We start from the raw sequence: 27,413 nt of genomic DNA on the forward strand, positions 1-27,413 counted from the left end.
GCAGCACTGCACTTACAGTGCCCAGGAATGGACCTGGGTACTGTAGGGGCGCAGGGATCATGCTACTGTGCCCACACCACTGGCATAAGGCACCCAGCTAGAGGGGTGGCTGATGTATGCCAGGGCAGTGTATGTTGTGGGCATGGCACACAGGGATGCGTGCCATGTAGATTCTCTGTTTTGTCCTGTACCCAGACACTCTGCCTGCAAGGGCAGTGTGTTTGTGTTAGGGTACAGGGCCTCTAAGGGTGGCACAATAAGTGCTGCAGCCCGGAGAGGCCTTCCCTGGTCACAAGGCCCTGGGTACCTAGTGTACCATTTACCAGGGGCTGACATATGGCCAGGGTTTGCCAATTTGGGTTTTAGGTCTCAGCATAGTTTTTAGGGAAGGAACATAGGCCCTGGGTACCTGATTGGCAGGAGCTCAGGGCACACTCAGTCAAAGTACATTCAGCAGTTCAGCAAAAAGTGGGGGCATACCATGCAAGAAAGATGGCATTTTCTCACAATAGCAAAACCCACAAGATGATGGGCGGAATGTTGCACATTGGCAAAACATTCACCCCCAGTCACAGATCTGGGTTTAATCCATCATTATTTTGCTCACCACGCCACCCCAGTTCAGACATGGCCATATGCAAATTAGTCTTGACCGTGTGCCTCATGGGAACAGTCAAGCCCGAACTGCCAAGCCATGTCTTCCCTGGACCGGAATCCAGCATCCTAGGACCGGTTTCGGGGTTTCACCCCTTTTCAGCCAGGATAGCTTGACTCCAGTGGCGTAGTGAGCACGGGACCCACGTCTGGGCATACCCTTCCCACATAGGGCAAACAGCAAAACACACAAGATGATGGACGGAATGTGGCACATTGGCAAAACATTCACCCCCAGGGTCAAGACTGATTTGCATATGGCTGGGTTCAAACTGTAATGGCATGGTGAGCAAAAAAAACCGATGGATTTAGGCCCAGATCTCTGTACTGGGGTGAATGTATGACATTGTTCTGCATTCTGTACATCAACTGTTGTTTTTACTTTCTCACAGTAACCTTTCCCATTGGGCCAATCTTGCCTAAAGCCTTAATAATTGACTTTTCACTATAACAAACTCTGACCTACTGCATAGGGCATAGGTTGTTCTAAAAGAAAAGATTTGCCCTTTTTCAGTGCTGTGAAATTGCACACTTGGGCAATAAAAAACCTATTCTTACAGCTCTTATTCTAGCTATTCCTAAAATGTAATTACTGGGTTTTGGGAGTAAAGGACTACATTATGTAGAGACGTTAACTTCACTAGGCAAGCCTGACATATCCAAGTGTGGTATAACTGTGTTCTATTTGCTTTGCTGAATTGCCATCTTATGTAATACCACCTGGATGTGCGGACTGTAACAAAACATCTTGTTGAACAGTTGACTGAATCCCAGGGTATGTGTATGTATGCTAATTTCACGCTTAATCTTGTGGTGTCTTACCTTTCGTTCCATTTTTAGGTGCAAGGACTGGTGAAGCTATTGTGGATGCTGCCTTAAATGCTCTGCGATCATTCGTCAAGGATCGTTTGGGTGGTAGAAGCAGTGGATATGATTCTGGGCGACAGGTATTTGTCTCGATAATTCTATTTGACAAATATTTTTGTTCTAGCCCCTGAAACTATCAGTCGTGATGCCAGTATGGCTAAACAAATATTTCTCTCCCTAAAGAAATCTGCTGTATTGAATTAACCATTTGTACGCGACTTTTGAGTCTTAAGTAATCTGAGAGGACCGGGGCAACAGTGAACATTTGTGAAGGGAACAGTGCTTTTTAGGTTAAGCTTGCCAGACCTCAGAAGGTTTCTGATTTGCGAAAGGCCTATTGTGAACTTATAGTGGGCTTGCTGCCCACCTATTACTAACCATTGTTAGCTTTATTGACATTCTCCTTTGCTTGCTCTTTATTCAATGGCTTGACTTCCTCTTTTTAGGTCGAGCCTAGAGCCAGCATGCATGCGCTGCTCTGCGAGACTTGTGGTAGAGTAGTAACGAATAGAAGCCCTGCCCACTCTCCGCCCATATTTGCCATTGGCTTGTGTCATTGTCTGTCCTAAATACTGGCTTCTGATTCGAAAATAGGGTTGTTAGTCCCGCCTCCTCTTCATTTGTCACCGTGCACGGTATGTGTTAGACTGTGAGCACTATTTTCTTGAGTTTCTATTACTGCAGGCACGACGCGCATTGGTGCGTTCTTTAAATCCGCCCCCCCACACCCCATTGTCGTCCATAGTTAAACCCCCCCCCCCCCCTCCCCCCCGCCCTTCCTGTTCTGCCCCCTCCCGCCAGCCCATGTCTGTGCCTAAGCCTCTCCACCCACCCTTGCCCACCCTCCTGTTGGCCGTGATGCCTTTGGCATTGTAAATGACAATGCCTTTTATTTATGTTTTGGTTTTTAAAACCTGAATAAAACACGTCATTTACAATTCCAATACCTAAAACTTGCGTAAATGCGAGACCTATTACATTGCAAATGCTTGTCTATGATTTACACACACCTGCACATGCGTACGTTGCTTCTCAAGGTGGCATCTTAAAATCAGGCAAACGTTTCCGGACTGCTGCAACCGTCCAAACCATACGACATAAAAAACACATGGCACACTTTCGCCTTAAAGGAAACAAAGCACATGCAGGCAAAACATACCTACAAAATGACATATTCAAGTATTGGTATTTTTAATGCTGCAGTGTAATAAATGTTTAGAGTTTACGGAGTGAAAAGTATTTTAAAAAAACATCATGGCATTTATAAAGATTGAAAACATTGAATTCAACGCACAGTGTTAAGATGCCATGTTTGCTTTTCCTCCACTATTTTGATTTTTTTTTTTTAAAAAGTATACTGTACAGACAAACATTGGCAAAGCCAACAGCTCAACACTCACATTAAAAAAAAGAAGTGCCCTAAAGGTAATTATTTTCCTCCTCCTCCTGCTGTCTCCAGGCATTTGTCGAGGAAATGCATACCAGTATGGCGTCCTTTTCCTGGAACAGGACAACACCATCATGGCCAGCCATAGTCTACAATCGTTGGATCCACTTGACAGCTATAAAGAGTACATTGTTGGATAAAGGATTATTTGAGATGGACAAGTTTCAACCTCAAAGGATTAGGCAACCACCTACTAGATGTCCCACAAGTTAAAAAATGTTAATACATGCTAAATCCTTGGAAATGTGACCCAAAGCAGTCAAGCTTAAACCAAAGACAATGTGTAAAATATTTAAGTAGAGCACACACCATAAACCAAAGTTACACAAAATACAATAAAATTCCATCACCAATTTTAAAATAAAGATTTTATAAGTAAAATGCCACAAGGGGAGCCAGATATACACATTTTTAAGATGTAAGTGAAAATAACGCCAGACAGCACAAAACACCAGTAATAGTATATTAAAGCAGTAGACTGGAACCAAGGCATGATTTGAGACTGACCCAGTCATGGTCAGATATAAGTGGGTCTGTTCCAACGAAAGTCTGGAAGTAAAAAAAAAAAATCCCAAAGCAGAAAGACGTCATCACTTTTTGAGAAGAAAACATCATCCCCGTGTAGGCCTCCACTGAAATTGAAGCTGCTGCTATGGAACCAAAGGCCAGGTACTTTAAGCAATTTGGTCTTGCTAGAGCTTTACAGAATGGGACACATAATGGCAATTAGTCATTTTATCATAGGCGCTGGAAACCTTGACGGGGACAAAGCTGAAATTCAGTCTAATGCTGTAAAACTACCAGTCGGATACTTTTTTGTGCAGATCCCGATGTAGTTGTGGAGGAAAATATTTTCAAAGTTTCCAAACTTTTTTCTGGTGCCCAAACAATCACAGGAGTACACTTCTAAGGCCTCACAATCTCTGGGGAGGGCATTTTGAGACTCTGAGGGTGTTGGATATTGACCAACAGCACAGTGAAGTCCCAATCAAGTTCCCACTTGTCAGGTGAATTCTTGCAGCTTATTGTGTCCCTTTAGCCACATAGGAGGCCAACCAGCTGACCCTTGGTGTTCCCTTCTTTGTCCTGGGTAAAAGAGAGAGCAGGTCCAGTTCTTCAGGCCTCCTCTTGGATCAGGGACAGCAGGTCTTCTCTTCTGATCTTTCGTAGATCAAGAAAGTGTTTTAAGGAGAATGGCTTAAGGTGCCAACTTTCTCCGACACAGAGCCAAATTGGCGTCGTCAGACGCCGACCAGGCCCGTGCTTCCCAGAGTGGAGTCAGTGTCTTATTTGTTTGATAGGCATTGAAAAGAAGAAAAATAGGAGTCCTATGGGCCCCTGGGGTTAAAAGCTCCCCGATGAGGAACAGGACAACTGGTATGAGGAAATGGCAGAGGCCTGTGGTTTAGGCAGCTCACCTGACACTAGTCTGGTCTCCTCCTACTGTGGCTATGGAGGAGGGAGCCTCATTTGCAGTGTTGGTGCACAGGCGGTTGAGGTCTTGAACCTTCAGTTGCCCACGGTGGCAATCAAGACTAACGTCTTAATGGAGGTGCTTCAGCCAGGAGCCCCCTCATTTGAAACTCTACTCCTTCAGTGAAGCCTGTACAGACGTCCAACTCTGGGCCAGTTCCAAGCCCTGTACAGGGGCTCCTGTGCATAAGACTATTGCCTGAAGCCATCACGCCGCTTCTGGGGACCCCAGTTTCCTTACCCAGCTCCCCACTCCTGGTGTTCCAAGCCTCCACATCCTGAGTTAACCCTCACGCGTTCCCTACCACTCCACGGGATAGGGAATTAAAGTCTGTGGATACCTTTTCTTGGTCGAAGGCGTGGGTTCCATAGGCAACGTGGGATGATCGGCCAGCGGACAGGTCAATCCAATCCCCACTCCCAGCAGCCACTGCTTCAAAGCCTCTTTAGTTTGCCCTGTGACCATCATGGGCACCCAGTGCTAGGCAGAATATGCCATCACTTGCCCCAGTGGCAGTCAGTGACATAAGACAGCTGGGTCCTACTGATCATCCTTTTCGATATCTGCGCCTTCTCAACCTCTCCTGAATAAGATGTTCAAAATGCTCACGCTCGCCTTAGTCCTATCTGCCTTGAACCCAGGAGATTGGATGGTAGTGTTGGACTTGCAGGGCAATGATTTCAACATCCCCTTCCTGCCTGCCCATAGACGATTACCTCATAATGGGCCAAGAACTTTGTTTGTTTGTGCTCCCTTAATGTGTTATCAGCGCTTCTCGGGTGTTCACCAAAGTGATTGTGGCGGTTGCAGTTTATCTGTAGAGTGTTCCCCCTACCTCGACAATTGGCTGTTCAAGGCAGGTTCACTCCATGTGGTCGTCTCTCACCTTCAGACTATGGCGAACCTCCTGTACTCGCTGTGGGTCACTATCAACATGCCGAAGTCTCACCGACTTCCTCTCAGATGCACCCTTTCAATGGAGTTGTTCTGTACACAGTCTGTTTTAGGCCTATCTTCCCGAATGGCAGTCCTGGATATTTAGGTTATGATTCCGATCTTTCAGCTTCTCTGCTGGATTTCAGTTAGACTGACACTGAGGCTGGTAAAGCTTTCCCGCTGGCATATGCAAGCTTTGCAGTCCGACCCAGAGACCCAGTGGGCGCAGCATCAGGGTAATCTCTCCAACGTGGTCTAGATCTCGGAGGGAACAATCTGCTGTGGTAGCTAATGAACCGCAGTTTAATCAGTGGTAGACTACTCTCCCTTCCCCAGCCTGATCTGACTATAGTGACAGATGTCACTCCTTTGCTGGGACAGGCATCTTGGTGAGGTGGAGAAAAGAGGACTCTAGTCTCCCACGGAGTGTGCACTCCACATCAGCCTGATGAAGTTTCAGGTGATTCACTTTGCATTGAAAGCTTTTCTTCCTTTGATCAGAGGTAGGTTGGTACAGGTGTTCACGGAAATGACCACTGCCATGTGATACTGCAACAAACAGGGCATGGTGGTGTTATGAACCATCTGTCAAGAGGCCTTGTGCCTTTGGACATGGCTGGTAAGTCAGGACATTTCCCTGGTGGTTCAGCACCTGGTGGGCTCTCTGAGCACCAGAGCGGAAAAACTCATCCGAAGATACCAAGCGGTTCACTACTGGCGTCTCCATCCAGAGGTGGTGCAAGCTCTCTTTCAGCAGTGAGGAGAGACTTGGTAATATTTGGGGAGGGCCCTACACCCGAAACTGCGCACCCTTCACCTTCATGAGTGGAGATTGAGAGGCGACAGCTTACAGATTTCGCCCTTCCTCCCGAAGTCTGTGATGTTATTTGGCAGCCAGGCATCCCTCTAAGTCTCTAAATGCCTGTCCTTGGGATAAGTTTGTGTCATGGTGTGCTTCCCACAACGTTGACCCTCTTTCTTCACCTTTATCCAAGGTTCTTTTGTTTTTTTTTATCTTTGGCCGAGCGCGGCTCTGCTCTGGGCACAGTTAAAGTATAGCTCTCTGCCGTTGAAACCTTTTTGCAGTTGCCGGACCAGCTTTCTCTGTTTAGGTCACCTGTTGTGGCTAGGTTCCTTGAAGGCCTGCAAAAAAGGCCCCAAACCACCGGACCAACCATGCCATTCATCATGCCCCAACCTTGTCCTCACCTTTCTGATATGTGCTCCATTTGAGCCTCTTAGGCTGTTGGCCAGAACATCGGCCAGGAGGGTCAGCGAATTGTGGACACTCTGTGCACTCTCCTTAAACCATCTTCTACCTAGACAAACTGGATATCCGGACACATGCCTCCTTCCTTCCAAAGGTTATGGCTCCCTTCCATGTAGGGCAGAGAATCCTCCTGCCTACCGTTTTTGCTCTGCCTCATCCCTCCAAAGAGGAGGAGAGACTCCACCGTCTGACCCAATAGGAGCGTTGTCGATATATCTGGACTCACAAGAGAGTTCCTGGTGGACGATCAACTCTTTGTGGGTTATGTAGGAGCTAAAGAAGGGAAGGTGGTGCAGAAATGCACCATCTCGAGATGGATCGTTCTATGCATTAAGATCTGCTATGCACTGGCCAAGAGGCAACCCCCAGAGGGCTTGCGGGCTTACTCCACTAGAGCCAAGGCTGTGACCACTATGTTAGTGTGCAGTGTCTCTGCCCTGGATATCTGTGAGGCAGCAGCGTGGGCATTCCTGCACATATTCACCATTCACTACTGTCTGGACAGTCTAGTCCGCCATTACGGATACTTCGCCCGTTCGGTCCATAGGACTTTCTGATTTTAATTGGCTTTGCAGAGCTACCTTCGGGGAGATATTGCTTGAGTATGTATTCTAAGGTAGGGAATCTGCGGCTAGAAGCCTCTATCAGATGATTTACTTACGTGCTGTAACACCTTATCTGGTAGAGACTCCATCTAGCTGTAGATTGCTTACTGGCCCTCCCATCCTCTCTGTTCTGCAAGCCGATTACAATGTAAGGGTAAAGATTCACCAGGCGTATGGTAATTAAATATCTAAGTTTATTCGGTCCATTAAGTTACCTCCAGTACACAGCTTTCCAATCCACTACTACTTCAATCTTCCAGAGAATACATTTATCCTCGCATTCTAAATTGTCTATTACACTGCTAAAGTTCTACCGACTTTACAGTAAGGAACCCCCTTTTCATGGTAAACACAAAGAGATGATGAACCGAGCGCTGAAACTTTTCAGACACTCAACCCTAGTCACAGATCTGGGTTGAATCCACCATCCTTCTTTAGCTCAGTTCGCCACCTCAGTTCAGACCCAGCTATATGCTAATCAGTCTTGACCCTATGCCTCATGGGAACAGTCTAGCCCGAACTGCCAAACCAGGTCTTCCCTGAACCATAAACCAGCATCCTGGGACCGGTTTCGGGGTAAGACGCCTCATCAGCCAGGCTAGCTTCAATCCAGTGGCAAAGTGAGCAAGGGACCCATGTCTGGGCATACCCTACAAATGATGATGGATTCAACCCAGATCTGTGACTGGGGTTGAGGGTCTGAAAAGTTTCAGCGCTCTGTCCATCATCTCCTTGTGTTTGCTTTGTTCGCCCTAAGTTGGCAGGGTATGCCCAGACGTGGGTCCCTTGCTCACTTTACCACTGGATTCAAGTTAGCCTGGCTGATGAAGAATGTTACCCAGAAACCGGTCACAGGATGCTTGTTTCCGGTTCAGAGAAGACCTGGCTTGGCAGTTCAGGCTGGACTGTTTCCATGGTTTATTTTTAAGTCTGGCATTGAAATCTAGTTGGTCCTGTAAAAACATATTGGTAGTATATTTTGTCAGTGTAATACATGTCTAAAGGAGATGTAAAATGTTTAGTTTTGTCTTTACTATATGCCCAACTCTAGTCAGTGTCTCAAAGCCTCCATCAAAATATTTGCACTAGAGTCAAAGTCACTAGATTTGCAAAAATCGTATGTAAATCTGGAGCCCATGCCCTCAGTGCAAGCTTCCCACACACTCTAACCGCGGACCATGCAGACAGCAGCAGTGCAAGTTCTAACACTAAGAACACTTATCGCAGCAGCATGGCAAGATTTCCCTCCATGCAGAAGTGGCATGGCAGGTGTCTTCGTACTGGAAGTTTCACTAAGACATTAGCAGGTACAGCAGCAATCGAAGGACAGAGCAGGTCTAACTTGAGTAGTAGAAAACCAAGTGTTTGGATAGGGCCTAGAGTGAGGGACAGGGGCGTGCTACCGCCTCTGTCCTGGCTGTAAAGAGGGCCATCATGTTGCCACCCCAAATTGTCCTTCGGCACTCAGGTGCCCTTGGCTAGTACCCCGTACTTCAGCTGGTCCTTGCTGGACATCTTCTCACCTTTGTAGACCCTACCACATTTCTTAAGAGGTTCCAAGCTTTACCTCAGACAACCAAAAGCTAATTCTCAGTCACCCTCGGAATTTTTCTGTCCGTTCTGAGACCTGTATATATGGTTCACAAGGCTCCAACATTTCAGCAGACACCTCCAGCTGGCAGTTGGATATTCAACTTTTCTTGAGTCACCCTTGGCTGATGCTCCGGTCCCCTGTCTGCACTGGGTTTTGTAAACACGTTATAGATGGCTCTGCCTTTCCTTCTTATAGACACCATCAATCTGCCCACAGCTTACCCACTTCTGTCTCAGCAGAGACTTTAGCAAGCCCAGAGAAACACTAGCCTGATTCCCTTAGCTCACACTTCCATTCCTTAGGTCATCCTTGTTCATTCTGTGCTTGGACCCTTCGCACCACCTTTCTAGTCTTTAGATCATGTAAGATGCTGCAACTTGCTCTCAAACTCTCATGCACCCAAAACCCTCACTCCAGCTTGTTCTCAGACCTTCTTTACTGACCCTCAGGTAGCCTCCAAGCACCTGTGCTCAAGTGATCATTTTGAGCAATGAAATAACCTTTTGTATCATCAAGACATTTAGACATCCTCTACTAGCCCCTAGAGCCAGTTGCCTGACCTGCACAGCCCTTTAAACTCCAAGGCAGTTAAAGCTCTTCATCTAATAGTATTCACAGGCAGTTAAATTGTGTGGTATGGCTCTTCTTTATTCTGCAGCTTCTAATGTGGCTGCTCTAAGGGTGCTGCATGGTACCATTACACAGAAGTATGGGCCTGCTGCAAAACCATTACAGAAAGGCCTTGGTGTCAGTGGGTGAACCCAATTCTGCCTTTCAAATGGCATGGGGGGGGTCATTCTGTGCTGCAGGCACTGCTGGGGCTACATTGCATCCCCTGCCAACTTTGCTTCTAGCAAAAACCAGGACTTTATACCTTACCATCAGAAAAGTGATAGACACCTTTGCTGCTCTGTGCAGAGAACATGTTGTTGTGAGCAAGAATGAGTGTAAATTACAGTTGCCTATGCACATGATACATATGTATGTACATATAGACACATGCATACAGTTTTCACAGTTTTACAAGTTAGAAGCTTCTTCGGTTCTTATTTACGGGTCGCGTGTTATACTTTTCTCGAGTACTAAGGGATGTTATCAAAATCCCGGAGGGCGTTTACTTGGGCCCGGATTTAGTCTAAATTTTGAGCACTTCTTTGGCTTCTACTATATGTTCGGAAAATACGGAGTTATTCGGTGTTACACATGACGGGTTCCTAGACAACTGTGCAGACCGAGTTCAAGTTGTTGAATGCCATCTGATTTCTAGTGTTTGAGCCTTGAAAAAGTCGCTTTCAGCGACGATACACGTGTCGGCTGTATGGTTCTTTCATCTACGTGTCAACATTTTGTCCAACTGAACTGTTTGGCTCATATATCTACGTGTCAACAATTTGTCTAATCAATCTACTCATGATCAGGATTATGATATATGGACTTTTATTTGTTTGAAGAATAAAACTTTCATCTGTGGGTCTGCAGTTTTGACTTGCAGACATGCAGTGCTCTGCTTTTTGAAATTATTTCCAAGTTAGAAGCTGTTACTGTGTCCTTCGTTTAGCGCTGCATGTAACTCTAAAAGTTCCACAAACCACTCTTACTAAGATAGGGCAGTGGGTTCTTGCTGTTATTGCAGATGTCCTTGGGTAACTTGCAGATTACACGTTCTGATGCTGGAAAATAATGTGGATTATTCGCATGCTTCAAAGTTTTGCCTGTGACCAACTCTGCATAAGTTGTAGTCCTTGCACAACACAATCAAACTTTTAATTTCTAGGGAATTTATAAAATGAATGCCATTAGATTAGATTAAAATACTTATAAAGCTTATGGCTGCCTCGGCAAAGAGGCGTCCCAGCGCTGGAGCAAGACTAGGCAGATGACAGGATCAAGGGGTTAGACCTGAGAGAAGAGACAGGTCTTCACAAGACGTCTGAAGGCCTGATGATCGAGGTTACTGCGGATGTGTAGGGGAAGAGAATTCCAAAGAGCGGGGCCCAGACATCTAAAAGAGCGGCCGCCCGATCTAATTTTGCGTATATGAGGGATACGTGCAAGACACTGGTTCGCCGAACGCAGTGCACGTGATGGGGTGTTCAGAGTGCACAGATCGCCTAGAATGTCTGGGGCGATTCCTGTCGGTATCTTGTGCGTGATGCAAAGCGTCTTAAAGCGAACACACTGTTTGATGGGTAGCCAGTGTAGGCGACTGAGGAGATTAGAGGCATGGCTCAATTTAGGAAGGGCAAAGATGGCGCGTACTGCCGCGTTCTGGACCCGCTGCAATCTATTAAGCACAGATTTATTAGAGCCGAGAAAGAGCACATTACAGTAGTCCAGGCGGGCCAGGATAGAGGCTTGAATAATCAACTGGTGTGTTAGGGCATCAAAAAGACCCAAAATCGGTCTGAGGCCGTGCAGTAGTCCGAAACACTTCCCGGCCACTGATTTGGCATGCATTTCAAGATTAAGATCTTTATCAAGTATGAATCCCAAATTTTTCACCACGGGTTTAGGGTCTGGGGGGGGGGGGGGGGGTCACCAAGTGCCAGAGGCCACCATTCATTCGTCCATAGATGGGATTCTCTGCCAACCAGGAGGTTCTCCGATTTGGTGGAGTTCAGTTGCAGACAGTTAGCTGTCATCCATTCTGCGATCGAGATATCTTCTTTAAATTTTATTTTGTCTTGATTGGGATTATTGTACAAGGCGATCACCAGTTGGGTGTCGTCGGTGTATGACACCTGTGTGTGTCTGTGTGTGTCTGTGTGTGTTTGTCTGTATGTGTGTGTGTGTGTGTCTGTGTGTGTCTGTGTCAAATGCCGCGCTTAGATCCAGCAGCACCAGTGCTGATGTTCTGCCGGCATCTAGCACGGATTTGAGTTGTTCTTCCACAGCCAATAGAGCCGACTCTGTACTGTACTGTGGTTGGAAACCGTTCTGTGAATTCTCGAGTATGTGGTTGGTTTCTAAGAAATGCGTTCGTGTAGAGTTCACGTGTGCTTCCAGGATTTTGGAAAGAAAAGGGAGCAGTGAGAACGGGCAGTAGTTTTCCGGTTTAGAGATGTCAAGCGTTGGTTTGTTGAGTAAAGGAACTACTTAAGCATCCTTCCATGACTTGGGCATTACCGCTGTAGAAAGGGATAGATTAAGTAGCTCTAGACATTCAGGTAGAAGACCTTGTTGAATTTTCCTGAAAGCGTCTGGTTTAAGGGGGTAGTCTGGAGATCCTGATTTGATTTTGACCATTAATCTGTCTAGCTCATTTAAGGGGATAGAGGGAAATGATGCAAGAAGGACAGTCTCAGAGCCTACGTGATCATTCTTCCCACAGACACTGGAGGATGAACCATGACCAAACGTTTGGTAGATATCTTCAACCTTCTTCAGGAAGAAGGTCGCCAGCTCATCACAGTGTTGGTCGGAGGAAATAATATTGCCTTATTCCGCTGGGGAGGAGATCAAATCCTTCAGTATAGAGAATATAGTTTTGCTACGATTGGTGCTTGTGGTAATCAAACTAGAGTAATGAGCTGCTCTGGTTTTGCGCACCAACTTATGGTAGGATTTAATAGCCGCTCTATATAGTCCTTTGGCCTTGGGGTCATATGATCTCCTCCAAGATCTTTCCAAAATTTTACAGTTTTTCCTGGCAAGGGTTAGCTCTTCATTAAACCAGGCGTTGACCCGGGTACTTTTGGAGTGAGTGAGTTTGAGGGGAATGCAAGTGTCTAAGGCTTGGGTTATTCACCTTTGAAAGAAAGAGTGCGTCAGCCTCTTCCATGTTATTAGATTTTACCAGAGGCTTTGAGCTCAAAGCTGTAAGGAGGTCCGCTTGATTTAATTTATGCCAGGGCCGTTTTAGTGAGGGATGCTGGTTAGGCTGGGACTTGGAGCCACCTTCCTTAACCGCATTAGAACGAGGAAATGATCTGTCCAGATCATAGGAAGCGGTGAGAGAACTTCTAGTGACTCTAGGTTAGAAAATATAGGGTCAAGGAGATGTCCCACTTTGTGCGTAGCACTAGGGGCCAATTGAGTCAGTTGGCAAGCTGCCAGGTCCCTTAAGAAGCTGAGAATCTCCGGGGATTCTTGTAGCTCTAGGTGGAGGTTCAAATCTCCTATAATATTAAAATTTGCGGTCTGCAGAGCTAGAGCTGTGACAGTGTTTATCAGGGCTTCTTTAAAGATTTTTGATGGGCCAGGAGGTCGGCAGATGATGAAGCCAGAGAAGGTGAAGTTTGCGCTCAATGTCATTTTAAAAAATGCGCTCTCACAGTCTGGGAGATCTAGAGGGGACAAACTACAAGAGTGAGTTGATTTGTATATGATCGCGATACCACCCCCTCTAGTTCTGTTTATGCTACGTATGGCATAGCCTGTAGGAAGGGTAAGAGCTGGTATGGCCACAGAGGACGCGCATAGCCACATTTCAGTTAGAAAAAGGATCTCAGGTGACTGTTCCTGGAGAAGATCTAACACTTCAGCATGATGTTTAGGCAGTGAGCGACAATTAATGCTCAGAAGAGTGTATGTCGACATCCTGGGGCCACATGATGTAGAGTGCTTCGAGGGAGACAGTCTAAAAGTGCAATGTTCACAGACGAAAGGGCGCTCATCTGGGCCCCAACTATGAGTCCCGCAGATATCTACTCCAAGTAGAGCCCGTAGTTCTTCGCCGGAGTAACTAAAAGTCTTTGAGTTTTGGGTGGGACAGAATCCCTGGCTCCTGGCGACGTCCGGGCACAGACGGGCTTGCCTTAGGTGCGCCATTGAGTTGGTTAGCAATATTTTGAGAGCCAAAACCAGTACAGCTTGTGTTGTGTACTGAGAAAAGGGTAGTTATTAGGTTTGATATCCATGTACATCTGCATAAAAGTTAAATGAAATAGTACTGAATAGGCATGTTTCTTTCCTTGCTATTACAGAGTCGGGATATACAATAACTGCTGTGTCTTCTTGTGGTAATTTGACAGATTTTCTTTTTTTTTCTCTCTCTTTGCCAGGATGTGAGTGTTACTTCTGATGTCTACTTGACCATTGGATAGAAGGCAGTCATAAACCAGAATAAAGAAAAACAGTTGGTCTCACCTGTATAATCTGAGTGCCAAGATATTTGTTTTATCAATGGTTGCTTGTGTCCGTGTTAAAAACAAAATAATAGATAAATAAAGAACATTAAAATTCAGGATTTTCAGTCTTAGTAAATCAGAAATTTTAAAGCCTAGTGCATGTGAACCTAATTTTACAAAAATCAGTGAAATAGATGCAGGTACTAACACAACTGCTTTGTGGGGTTGTGAATAAAAAATTGTCGTAATTTAAAGGAAAACGGGAGGGACAAAATGCTGCTGCCATTTGGGGCTCTGCAGCAGCCCTCGGCCCCTCAAGAGAAAAGACATTTCCTTCCAATCACTCAAAGAATGCCTTCTGTCTCCAGGGCTGGCTTAATGAGTGTAGCAGCCTATCCCTCTTCCAGGGCCATAAATGCTGCCTTTGTGTGCCAAGGTCTTTGTTGTTTTATCTCCTGCATCCAGAATGTTGCATGAAAACTAACAAGATAATGTCCACTCTGACCGAAATATACCTGTTGTGCGTCTACGGACAAACAAGGGTGAGGTCATATGAGGGAGAGAGCAAGGAAACGCATGCGTTCCCTTGGAGTACTCAAAGAAAAAAATTGTTCCTTGATGTGAGCCGTTCAAAAATACCAGTAATCCATTAATATTATACACACCTGTTGTTCAAACCTAATAAGAGATGGCTGGGTGGATCTCTTCCCATCTATCAATCACTGCCACTTTGCTTCAACCCATGAAGTTCAACACTGCGGCTGGATTGTGCGCACAGTATACATTTTCTGCTGGTCATAGCATCCTCCCACCCCTAGATGTGCAGATGAGTCAACAATTTAAGGACCACGGTTCTGGACCATCTTTAATTGCCGTATCGGAGACTGAGTCAGAAATTGTTTTTGAAGGTGAACAACAGACTAATTGTCCCTAGATTTTGGAGATAACGTGAGATGGAATATGTTTGACGCTGTAGCATACTTTTGTGCATTTGTGGTTTGTTGTTTTGACATGCAAATGAGCTTCAATTTATCTTTTTGTTGCAGAGTGGAGGAGGCAGTAAGAAAGCTGTTGTTGAACTAAACGATGACAACTTTGATTCAACTGTGCTTGACAGTGAAGACGTTTGGCTGGTAGAGTTTTTTGCCCCGTGGTGTGGACACTGTAAAACGTAAGTGTGTCTTGGTTAATTACGAGTATGGTTTGTGTGTTGGTCCTAAATCTGTCAGCCTGGAGTGAGAACTCGTTCCTTGGAGCTTTGAGTTTTTCAAAGTATGTCAACCACTGGTACAGGGAGACCAAAGCATCCTTTCTTATCTGCCCTACTTAAGGTTCCCTTTGCCATTAAACTAAAGTACAACCTCAAAGCTTTGGTCTCATGTAGTCTCCTATGTTCTTACATTTTACTCGCAGAAGATTCATTTCATTTTCATTTATTAGTATTGTAGGTAGTTTTTTCAAAAGGTATTTCTGAGCAGTTGCCTGCATTTTTCTTTAAAATGCTGCATAGCTTTTATGCTTGTATATATTTTTAACTCTGATTTTAGATACTAAAACCCACTAGCTCTTTATGAAGGCTACTGTTAAATTTAATATGCCTGAATCCAATTATCTCTAACTGATGTGGTATTAGAAGTTTTCCTTGCAGGGCTTACTCAGCAGCATATATTGTTCATACTAGAGTGAGGGTAAAGTGGGTGTGGGCGGTGACTTTCTCTCTCGCCCTCCATTCCAAATGCTAACAGTGAGGCATAGTGAAAATTGCTGGATAGAATTTATGGAATAATCCAATGCCCAGATTTACATAGAAATGATGCAAACCGGGACAGCATGTAAAGTTGCTGCCTTGCGTGAACGGGAGAGAGCAGAACTGCGGCATGTGTATTACATTTTGGTCCTGTTCTGCTGTCTCCCTGCACTGGTGCACTTTTGGTTGACCTGCGCATATGTCGATACCCTTTGCGCCATAGGGTATCTTCACTGAAAAAAATCAGTTTAATGCCTTTAAGTGCCTAACTTAATACAAGGTCTCTAAAAAGGGAGCTAGCTTCAGCCTTTCGGAATGCGGAAAAAATGCTGCTATGTCCCTCAACATTTGTTTAAAGAAAAATCAGCAGTGGTATTGTTCCCTGAAAAGAGACCAGGTGGTTTATTCTGGTAAGAGCAGGTACTGTGGCACTAAGCATTTGATTTATTTCTGAGCATCCATTTCAGTAAAGGAGTTTCCCAATTTAACAGATAAGCTAGGCTCATTTACCAGTTTTAGGTGCAATTCCTGGATTCTGGTGGAAATCAGCAGCTTTGCTTCCTGGTATGATAGCTTGATGGGTTGCCTAAGCGACCACGAGGTTTGGATGCATGGTACATTACACCAGTTCAGTGGAGCCAGAACAGAGTTGATATGGTTCAAGAGGATGATTCTAGGCCTTAGGACAGCATGACAGCATACAAATGTAGGGCACCATATTTGTTATTTAGGCAAACTCTAGCATCTTTGATAAAGATTTGGGAGTCACTCGGATTGTAAGGTTGTTTAATATTATTTTTTCACCTGCATATGCTGATGGAAGTTATTTACTTTATGCCAGGACAACTTAGACACATTGTGGTAGGGGATCCTTGGTGTTGCCCTTGGAATGAAAGTAGCTGACGTTTAGACTACCCAGCCTCTTGGAAAGGTACCAGTTGGCCAGATTACTGGCTCTGGGGTTTCATTTGCCTGAGCACACGTGTCGGCTGATAGTTCTGAACTATGTACCATGAATACAATTGGAGTTCTGCTCCAAATAATAATACTAATTAGCTTCAAAAACAACATGTCTTTGAATACTCTTGTGCAGCATTTATCCGGAGTGCCACGATCTCTTGCAGCCATTATTTAAAGTGGTTAAACACGTGGATATCTTGGGGAGTATGGGTCCAGTTAATATGTAAGACAGAATTACATTTAAGGTCCTATGCATCACAAGTGATGTAGGAACAGTATAAGCAAACTGGAGTTTGAACTACAGCTAAAGTGATAGAGGTTTTTTTTAACATGTACCTTGTTTCTTGAAGATAGTAGCTTCTGTCTGCTAGCCACAGGTGCTTACTATACACGGCACCCAGACTCTGGAATGCCCTGTTCTGTATACCATGCACATTTGCTGAGCAGCATTACACACATGCATTCTATTAAGCTAGACTTGGGCAAAGGAAGCATCAGGCAAAATAGCTTCAAGAAATGGTATCCTTAATGAGACTTTTACATTTCACCCATCCTATTTCGACTGACCAGCAGTATAAATGCTTATTCAATCCCAATGTTGCCTGGAAAAAAATGTAACATTGACAGTGGTGGTGTATTTTTTTTCAATGAAGAAATACGGATTCATTATTAAATATGTGCTTCCTGAGCCCTGTTACATTCCATGATAAAACCTTTAATTTGTCTACTCCGTTTTTTTAATGGTCAATGTTAAGAACACCTAGATGGAGAGTTCTTCTCTCCAGTGATTTATTGTGCAATGTAATAATTTCAGAGACTTTCATCCGATTTATATGCTGTCATGGAGCGATCAATTCAGCCAGTAAGTTGTTGCTTATCTTTCTGTAAGCAAACGCTGAACATTCTTGGATAGGTACGTTTGGATGCTCAGTTCGCTCTCTGGTGATGGAAGGAATTTAAACAATTAAGGTAATCTATCCCTTATTAATTAATATTGCTGAAAAACAGAGAAGCTGGTTTCCCTGGCAGAACTGAATTATGTACCATTCAGTAGGGAGGAATTGATCAATGTGCCGCCTGAACATAGGACCAAGCAGTTCCATAGTCCTTGCAATTTCTTTCATCATTAAAGTTGAGATAAAATTAAAAATAAATTATTTGTGTTTGACAGTGGTGTGTCCAAGGAGCACCCTGCTTTGGATATGTATTTTGTGGCTAAGGCCTGGTGAGGAAGGTCATTGGACTCTCTCGTGAACTTTTATTGTGCCACTTAACTTTTCTTTTACTTTTATAGTGATAGGAGTAGGGAGCTACAGAGGCCTAATACTGCTACTTGGCGGTGTATCCACATAAGTCCTAGCAGAGAGCTTGAGGGATGAAAATGGAACAGCCAAAACGGTATTTAAACACCAAATAGTAGCTAAACAATAGCAATATGAAGGTGTATGCCTGGGTCTTTGTTCAGGGGTTATTAGCTTTTTTTCTGCTTCCTTTTTGGCAATTCCTACAGTTATTTATGTGCACACAAGACATTGAACAGACCTTGTTGCCTGTGGCACCAAGGTCATACAGTCAACAATAATTGTTACATTCTAAGTTCATTTGTGCCGGATAAATCGCTATCAGTTTTTCAAGTAAATCTTCTCTTGCCAGCCTGGAGCCAGAATGGGCAGCTGCTGCTACAGAGGTTAAAGAACAAACCCAAGGAAAAGTTAAATTGGCTGCTGTGGATGCTACCGTGAGCCAGGTGTTAGCCAACCGATATGGGGTTTGTATATTTATTGTCTATTTTTATATTGAACTTGTAACTGTTTTTATACTCGAAAATGTCAGTCCACTTAACTTGTATTGTGAGTGCACACTTTAAAACCAAAGGGCTAAGGCTTGCGGTCTGACTTGCTCGTAACTATCTCAAAGGAAGAAAACTTAACCGCTCTTCAATCTTAACACTGTTATCTTTCCTCTGTATTCCTTGTTACTGCTATTACTTAAGACTAAATGTCACTGCTACTAACTCCGGATTACCTTCCTCTTACCGCGATTGTTATCCTTTCAACTTCTACAACAGCTTGCCCCCCACCGTTTCCTGATTTAGCATTCCTCACACACATCATTGTTAACCTTTCAACTTCAATTCCCCTCATAACCCCCCCCCCCCCCCCCCCCCCCCCGTTTCTTCACAAACGATTTGATTTTGCCACCTCTTCCACTATTGGTTTCACTCATACCAAGTTCCTGTTTTAATATTAGGCTCTGTCTTTAGAAAGCTAATCCCCTGACCCTGTTAATTTATTAAAACAATCTCCTCATAGCTATCATCCTATTAGGCGTCTTTTCTTCAATCTTTCTTTTATCATTGGGTTTTTCCCGAGTATTTACATAGATGCTATAATTCTCCCTATTGTTAAAAGAACATTTCCCTCTAGCTTTCTTCCTTTTCTAATTTCTATCCATTTGCTTTCATACGCTTTCACAACTTTTGAAGTTGCCACTTTTACTCACCTCATGCACTGTCGTTCTTGATCAAATCTATTGCTGATATTTCTCCCTGTCAGTCTACTGCACACTGCTTTTATCATTGGTTAACTCTCCAACTTGTTCTCGCGCTGAGCAATCCTCTTTGCATTAGATTTGCATCTGTACCCAGATCTCTTACTGTACATTTTGTTTTGTAATATTCTGTTTAATGCAGCATTAATTAGACCTAGTTGTCAAGCATCTTGCTCTCACCTGGTTCACTTTTTTGTCGGAAAATGTTTGGATTGGGAGTGTCTCTGCTTGATGTACAGTTGTATTCACCTGCCCTTGCCAAGTTCCTGACTATGTTTCTCGCATCCTGTATTTGTGATTTTTGGCATGGCGTCACGCTATTCTAAGTATGTATGCAGTGGCCTAGGCCTGTCTCTTGGCATGAGTAAGGTCCTGGACCTGTCTGGTGACCTGAAGGTTTGCATCCTCATGGGCAGACGGTCGGCTACTCTCCCTGTCTTGCACATGGAGCTGTGGTGGCAGCGTGAAGGGTGTGACTGAAGACTATTATGCAAAGTGAAGTGCCCTTTAGAGTCACAGCATTTTGTCTTTTCCTGAGTAGTGTAAGAAGACAGCCAGGTGCAACTATGACGACCCGCAGTTTTATCACACATTACTCGAACGCATGTGGAAAGATACCACTCTACCACAAATCTGGGGGGGGGGCGACCTCAATTGTGTCCTGGATCCGTCACTAGATCGCTCAAGGGGTCTACCTCGACGCCCCTCTGCAGAAGCTAGAGCCATATGCAACGCTGCCACACAATTAGACCTTCTCAATGTCTGACACGCGTGGTCCCTTGGGGTGGGGAGGAGTTTCACCCATTATTCAGCTCCTCACAACCTTCACACCAAAATGGACTACTGGCTTATCTCCAGATTACTGTACCCATGTGTGCGTGCTGCTCGTTACTGCCACACTCCCTTTCTGACCATTCCCCCTATACTGTTGGATATAGAAGCACCTCCTAGGAAGCCTGCTCCCTTCACATGGAGGTTTTCCCCATACTCTCTCCCGGACACAGTATTCAAGTCGGAATTGGCTGTAGCTATAAAGGCTTTTTTTTTAGACCAATATTGGCTCAGTCCAGCATTTCTCCACGTTGTGGGAAACATTCAAAGTGTTTATTAGAGGGGTAGCCATATCCTAGCATGCGAGAGTCCTTCGCTCAATCAGAAATTGACTGTCGACTCTTGAGGACCAGTTGATCAGCCTTGAGAAGGCTATCCTGAATGGTGGCGATGCTCAGATCACTGAAGACCTTAAAATAAAAAACTCTGGAGGAATACCACTAGCCGGCAGATAGTGTGGTGAAGCGTATGGGGAAATATGCTGTTGTTAAAACTTACGGGGAGGGAGACAGGCCGGGCACGGTGCTTGCAGCACTGCTGAGAAACCAAAGAGAATCTGGCATGGTGACCGAGTTTTGTGATGTAGGGGGTGACCTGCTGAGGAACCCCATAAAGATAGCTGACAGATTTAGCAGATACTACGCGTATCTGTATAGCTCTAATGTAAAGGCAGATAATGCAGTCATTCTGGATTATTCAGAGCATACACGATTGCCATGGCTTACGAATGCGCACAGGGAGTACCTAGTGAGCCCACTGGATCCCAGAGAAATATGTACAGCTCTTAACACGATGCACAACAGCACCGCTCCAGGACAAGATGGACTCAGTGATTTTTTATAAAGCATAAAACGAGTTGCTCATACCGCATCTGATCACTGTTTGAGGAGATGGAGGAGGGTGGGCTGGTGCCCCTTTCGATGAGGGAGGCCTTAATAGTAACATTACTGATGAGGGAAGCCCCCAAATGAATATTCGGCTTATAGGCCACTGTCGCTTTTGAACGTGGATACCAAAATATTCGTTAAAGTTTTAGCGAATAGGCTGGCTCCGTTAGTCCTGCTCTGGGTTGAGCCGGAGCATGCGGGTTTTGTCCTGGGGCGCACTTTATCATATATTCTGAGGACAGTTTTCGGGCCCATCCAGCACGTAAAGCCTGAGATCAAAACTGCTGTGGTCTTCCTCGGCGCAGAAAAGGCATTTGACTCAGTAGAGTGGGCCTTTATGAAAGCAGTGTTGAGGGGGATAGGTATGGGGGCGGTCTTCCTCAAATTGGTGTCAGTCCTATACAATACTCTGTTGCTAGGGTTAGAACTGGGGACGTGGTCACAGCTCCCTTTTGGAGTTTCGAGGGGCACGCAACAGGGCTGCCCACTGTCCCCGTTGTTATAGGCCTTAGTGGCTGAGCCCCTGGCATGTGCCTTGAGGGAATATCACGGACACAGAGGTATTCCCTAATTGCAACCTCATCGTGTCATCCTATGCAGACGGTATGCTTTTATATGTGCGGGAGCCGGGGACTAATCTAACCCCAATACTGACTGAGGTGATGCGTTTTGGCGAAATATCTGGTCTCAGAATCAACTGGGCTAAATCCATTATTTTTCCTTTCACCCCGGTCATGACACCAATAGAATTGGCTTACCCTCTGCAGTGGCCCTCTGACCCAGTGTGCTATTTAGGAGTGCAGGTCCATACGGACTCGGAACTGGGGATCAATGAGAACTATGGCAAAGCAGTTACTAGACTTGAGGAGGATATCAACCGGTGGATTCGCCTGGCTCTGTATTAATGGATGCATATCTCTTATGAAAATTGTAGTCCTCCCTAGATATTTATTCTTGTTCCTAAACGTCCCGATGGTACTTCCGAAGCACATGTTCAAAGTTATTCGCTCATTACTAGTGCAACTGGCCTGGGCTGGGAAGCATCCACGGTTTATTTGGGAAGTTCTTACATTGCCCTACTCCATGGAAGGTCTTGGAGCCCCTGATTTGGAATTGTATTAGAGTGGCGCAGTGCTCCCACGCTTATTATTGGATACACGGCCCACAGAATCTTCCACGCTTGCGGATTGAAAGAGTGGCGGCTGCCCCTTACCACCTCCCCAAAAGCTGTTTCAAGCCCCTTCTAGACGGTCGGGTATTCTGGATTCTACCAACTCGAACGTCCATGCTTGGCATATTTATTGACTTGAAAAGGAAGGCTGGAGCCCTCCTGTACCCCCCCTTGATCCCGATGGAATGGTGTCACTGGCTTTCAGCAGGCACAGCAAATAGTGTTACAAGCCCTTTTGACTCTCAATATCACTAAAATGGGTGATTTATTTTCAGAGGGTAGAGCCCGAAGGTGGGCCGAGATTGAGGATGAGGGGCACGACTTCACGCCACTTGCACGGTTTCACTTTTACAGGGTCAGGCAAGCGGTGCGTGAGTTGCTGGGACATGATCTGCAGTACCCTCCTGAGTTGGTCTCCCTCTCTTTCCTTCTGCGCTCTGCCTTTCCCAAAAAGATGGTTTCTATCATATGGGATATGTCACAAGAATTTAGAAGGACACAATACATCAAGGCCAGATTGGAATGGCAGAGTGACTTGGTGGTTGCTCTGGACGATAGCACGGTCTAGGAGATACAGCGGTCTGTGAGCGATGCAGGGCGAGCACGACTGGGTTCATGCATGTTCTTGGTTCTGCCCGAGGATCGCGGTATTTTGGGAGCAGATCTTCCCAGCCTTGAACGAAAACACAAGGCTTTCACTATCGCCAGACCCGCTACTAGCTTTACTGGGCTACACTAGAAAGCTACAGAAGGGTGTGAGGCCGTTAATAGCAGTGGGACAACTTCTTGCCAAGCGTAGAATTGCAATGCGTTGGATCCGTGGGCCTGCTCCGTTTGTAGCTGACTGGGCCAAGGAAATGTTATATTCTAACACGCAGAAAGGGTTGTACAAGGAGCTATTACCCTTCCTCCCGCCCACCCCTCACCCCAGAGTCATCCCAAAAGCTTCTGGGGATTATATCCGCAATACCTGGTTGGGAAAGAAACCAGTGAACCGGAAGGAAGCGATCTTGTTTGACTATGCTGATCTGTTATATGTATAGCTCTAGAATTAGTTACTCCTGAGTTAGATGGGAGTCAAGGTATTTCAGGATTGTTTAGGCCCAGCATAGAGAATATAAGTGATCGGACACATGAGGTAACGTGTCCGCAATGCAACAATGCCCCAAAGAGTGATGTTTATTGTCTGTGTAAATTGCCTTGAGTATAATTTTTTTTTCTTGCTCATATCATTGCACACAGTGTGAAGCTAATGTTCTACTGTAAAATGTCTAAATAAAATAAAAAGAGGGCTGCTGGACTACAAGATCTGATGTCTGTCCGATAGCCAGCTTCCAAGAGGTGTGAGGCTGTGCCCAGAAGAAAATGCAGCTTGACCTTCGCTGTTGTGCTAGAAGAATTTGCGGTCTGAACCGAGCTGCCTTGCTTGTGAAAAATGAGGTCTATGAGTGGCCTTGTTGCCCTGCTGAAATCAGCCTATGCGTGCCTGCAAGCCCCCTTGACGATTGGCCATAATGATACTGGCTCAAGCAGGGCCTCACTAATAGCAGAGTGTAGGAACGTGCCCCTTTTTGATATGGTCACCCCGAGTTTTTGCCTGTTATCTGATGCAATTTTGACAAGTGCATTGGGTTCCTGCTATCCAGGTCCCCAGTGCCAGAACTCTCTCCCTGAAACTGTACAATTGTTCCCCCAATTGGCAATACTTTATCAGCCATAGTGATTACCTAGTAAATGGTACCCATGATACCTAGGGAAAGGTGGGTAAAGATGGTCCCTAAGGGCTGCTGCCTGTGTTGTGTCACCCTAAGGGACCCCTCAGCACCCATATGTAAACTGCCATTGTGGTTGTGTGCCATAGTGCAGAGAAAAGTGAAGACCCAAGATGGCACACCTCGTGTCACCTCTTCCAAGCAGGATGGTTAAGTTATCAGCATATCAAGGCAGAAAGCTTCAAAGGTCTCTGCTGCCTTTGATATGCGACCCAAGGTTTTCTCAGACCACTTAAATGCCACCCCTTGCCCTGGGCCCATTTGGCACCAAGAAAAGTGGGAAAATTAGACAGGAGACATGTTCCCATCTCAGGCTAGTACCACACCTAAGGAGGGCTACCTGATGTGGGTACGACTTTTAGAAATTCCACAATTTTAGTTTTGGTGGAATTGGGCTTTCTGGTTCAGGGTTATTCCCATATCCCACAGGAAGTGGTCATATAGAGGGTGTAGACACACTAAAGGTAAGTAGCCCATTGACTTCTAACAATCATTCCCCTTAATGCCTCTAAATTGAGTATTTAGGAGGTACCTTTGACACCAGGAACTTAGATTTGACAGATAAGTAGAAGAGGACACTGAGAGCCACGAGTAAAAGCGAGGACTGAAGACTACTGTGGGCTTTTGCCCCCAAACCCTGCCTTCCTGCCTGCCCCAAGCCTCGACAGTCGTGACCAGTGACTCATCCTGCAGCTGACCAGCTTCCAAGAGCCTCGGGAGGCCTCCAGCCCTTTGCTAATTGCCAGCAAATCTCCCTTGGAGTAGAGGATGTTCTCCCCTGCGGTCCGCAGGCAACGTAAGGCAAAGTCTGGTTCACAGAGTTGCTCCTCTCTGGTCTACGTGATGCCTTGGCCCCCCCGGAAGAGGTACCTGTGCTCCTGATGGTCAGATCTGTCCCCCCCCACCAAGTGAGAGGACACCAGGACCAACAGGAGCTGCACAGGACCAATACCCGGTCTACCGGACCCCTTGAAGCAAGTCAAGACCTTGAGAGTCCAGTCGGTGCTCCAACGACTCAGAGACAAAACAGCCATCGAGGGACATCAGAACCGCAGACACACACTTCCAGAGTGGCCCAGCTGCCCTGAGTTTGGACCCTCCACCCCAAGGTCCTAGGACACACAGAGCCCAGTCTACCTTTCCACTCCGCATCCTAGCGTCCCTGCCTGGGTAACAGACACACAATTGATGGACGGAATGCAGAACAAATCAAAACATTCACCCCCAGTCAAGAGATCTGGGTTAAATCCATCATTCTTTTGCTCACCATGCCACCCCAGTTTAGACCTGGCTATATGCAAATCAGTCTTGACCCTGTGCCTCATGGGAACAGTCCAGCCCGAACTGCCAAGCCAGGTCCTCCCCGGACCGGAAACAAGCATCCTAGGACCGGTTTCAGGGTTTCACCCCTCTTCAGCCAGGATAGCTTGATTCCAGTGGCACAGTGAGCCCAGGACTCACGTCTGAGCATACCTGGCGCACTTCGGGTAACGACAGACACTGTGCTTTCTTGTTTCCAGGGCCCTTTTGACCCGAGCCCCCCATTGGGAACTCCCAGACTTGTCTCCAAGTCCCACTCTGCAGCCTGTTTGTAGGTTCCCCCCCCCCTCAATTTACCAACAAAGTGTGCACAGCTACCAACCCGATCACACCTCTGTACCCGGACTTCCCAGGGCAGTTAACGAGTAACTGCTGGTTGTACTTTGGATCTTGGCCCCCTACGACCCTAAGCCCTGAAGGAGACACCCAGATAACTGTACGCAACATAAGCCTTTTCTCCCATAGTGAAGCATTGCTGCGTAAAGCCTCATTGAATTAAACTATTTACTTACCTGTAGAAATTCATATTTAAAAAAGTACTTGCTTGATAACAAAGTTCTTGGTATCAAGATTCATATAAAAATACAACTTAATTTTCAAAATTGGTCTCGGATTTATTCTTGAGTGTGTGTGTCATTTATTGCCCCTGGGAGTATAACACATGCTTAGCACTACTCTCTGGTATGCCTAACTGCTCGCAAACGCTACAAAAATAGAGTCCACTATGTTAAGAGCTAGTTTCCGGCACAGAGCATCTGTTCCATTTGTGATCCAGACTTTTTCAGGGAGTACTGTCCCACTGTGCTAGTCCACCACCCACAACCATCAACCTTTCCAAAGATGTGTCTGGCGAGTGGTTCCGTGCAGCCACAGATGAAGCTCTGCAAGAGCTGCTGCGTGCTCGTCCAGAAATGGGAGCGAGAGTACGTGCGGATTCAAAGCTGTGTGGCTGCGAATTGCAGAATCCGCCATGGACTGAGCAATAAAGCCACACCCTTTGAGAACTGTAAACGTGAACTGTCATAGTGAGTGTACTTTAAAGAAGGTCAACTTCATCTGTGCCTAATCATGCTATTACATTGACTTGGGGTAGGGTTGGGTGTTTGGGCCGTGTAGACCAGAAGTGGTTAGTTGTGTGGTTTAGGGAGGGGATGGGGGGGGTACCAGGTATAAACGTCATTTGACCTCAGTGCTACAATACTAAATTGTATCTTGCTTACATTTTTATTTGTAATATTTAGTTCTAGTGTGCATCATATCACTTTATTTCTCGAAGGTAAAGCGCTGGGTTGGACAGTCAGTTAATTTGCACTGCTGAGCCCTGAGCTCCACCACCCCCAGCCCCCCTCCCTGCTACCTTCCTGAGAAGCCTGTGATTTCTCGCCATTGCTACCACTGAGAGTTAAGTGCTCAAGTGGTTGTGTATTGCCCAGTTTGTGGAGCTGTAGTAGGACCGACCACCAGGACATTGGAGGCAAACAACCTTAATTCCCACAGTTGAGGCCCAGTAGCCCTTGCTTGCTCAGTAGCCTCCCAAACTGAGTCTGGACGAACTCTATATACTGGTTTCACTAAAACCTTTCCTCTCAGAATTCGAGCTCCGTATTTAATCTTATCCTGTTCAACATCTATGTAGCTGCTCTAATTTGTTTGGTGTAACCTTTTTTTTCATACATGGACATTACACACCAAATGACGGTGAATGCAATAGATTTAAAGATGGCCTTCATATTGGCATGTTGTGGATGAGTGACAATTTCCTGTGTCTTAATCTGGATAAGACGGAAGGGATTCTTTTTGCAAGTCTGTTTTGTTGGGCCAGTAATTGGTTAGAACTGTATCTGCTAGAAATGTAGGGGTTTATATTTGACACCAATCTCTCAAAATTCACAGTAAGTTGTCAAACTATTTCCTTATTATGGGCAACTATTTCAGGTATTGCTGATCTCGCGTCTAAATTAAAGTCCCTCCTTTGTTTCACTGTTAATACAAGATATCCAGATCTAGTTGGATCATTGAACTCTTATTGCACAGAAATGATGCTACTGCTTATCACGGAGTATGATTATATAGATGAATAATATGTTTTTGTATTCTATTATAGATTCGAGGATTTCCCACAATCAAGATTTTTCAGAAAGGTGAAAGCCCGGTTGACTATGATGGTGGGAGAACAAAAGCAGATATTGTTGCTCGAGCCCTTGATCTCTTTTCAGAGAACGCCCCTCCACCTGAGCTGAAAGAGGTATAATATAGTTC

General features: G+C 45.5%; 1 protein-coding gene across 1 annotated transcript in view; it reads left to right on the forward strand.

Annotated features, from left to right (window-relative positions):
• Positions 1 to 27,413, forward strand: part of PDIA6 (protein disulfide isomerase family A member 6) — a 131,285-nt gene that overhangs the window by 71,034 nt on the left and 32,838 nt on the right. The window contains exons 5-8 of the mRNA XM_085610699.1: positions 1,495 to 1,601; positions 14,963 to 15,087; positions 18,277 to 18,391; positions 27,259 to 27,399. Coding sequence (XP_085466825.1) covers positions 1,495 to 1,601; positions 14,963 to 15,087; positions 18,277 to 18,391; positions 27,259 to 27,399 — 488 coding nt within the window. The remainder of the gene's footprint in view (positions 1 to 1,494; positions 1,602 to 14,962; positions 15,088 to 18,276; positions 18,392 to 27,258; positions 27,400 to 27,413) is intronic.

Source organism: Triturus cristatus, chromosome 6 (assembly GCF_964204655.1).
Source record: "Triturus cristatus chromosome 6, aTriCri1.1, whole genome shotgun sequence".
Classification (NCBI taxonomy): domain Eukaryota; kingdom Metazoa; phylum Chordata; class Amphibia; order Caudata; family Salamandridae; genus Triturus; species Triturus cristatus.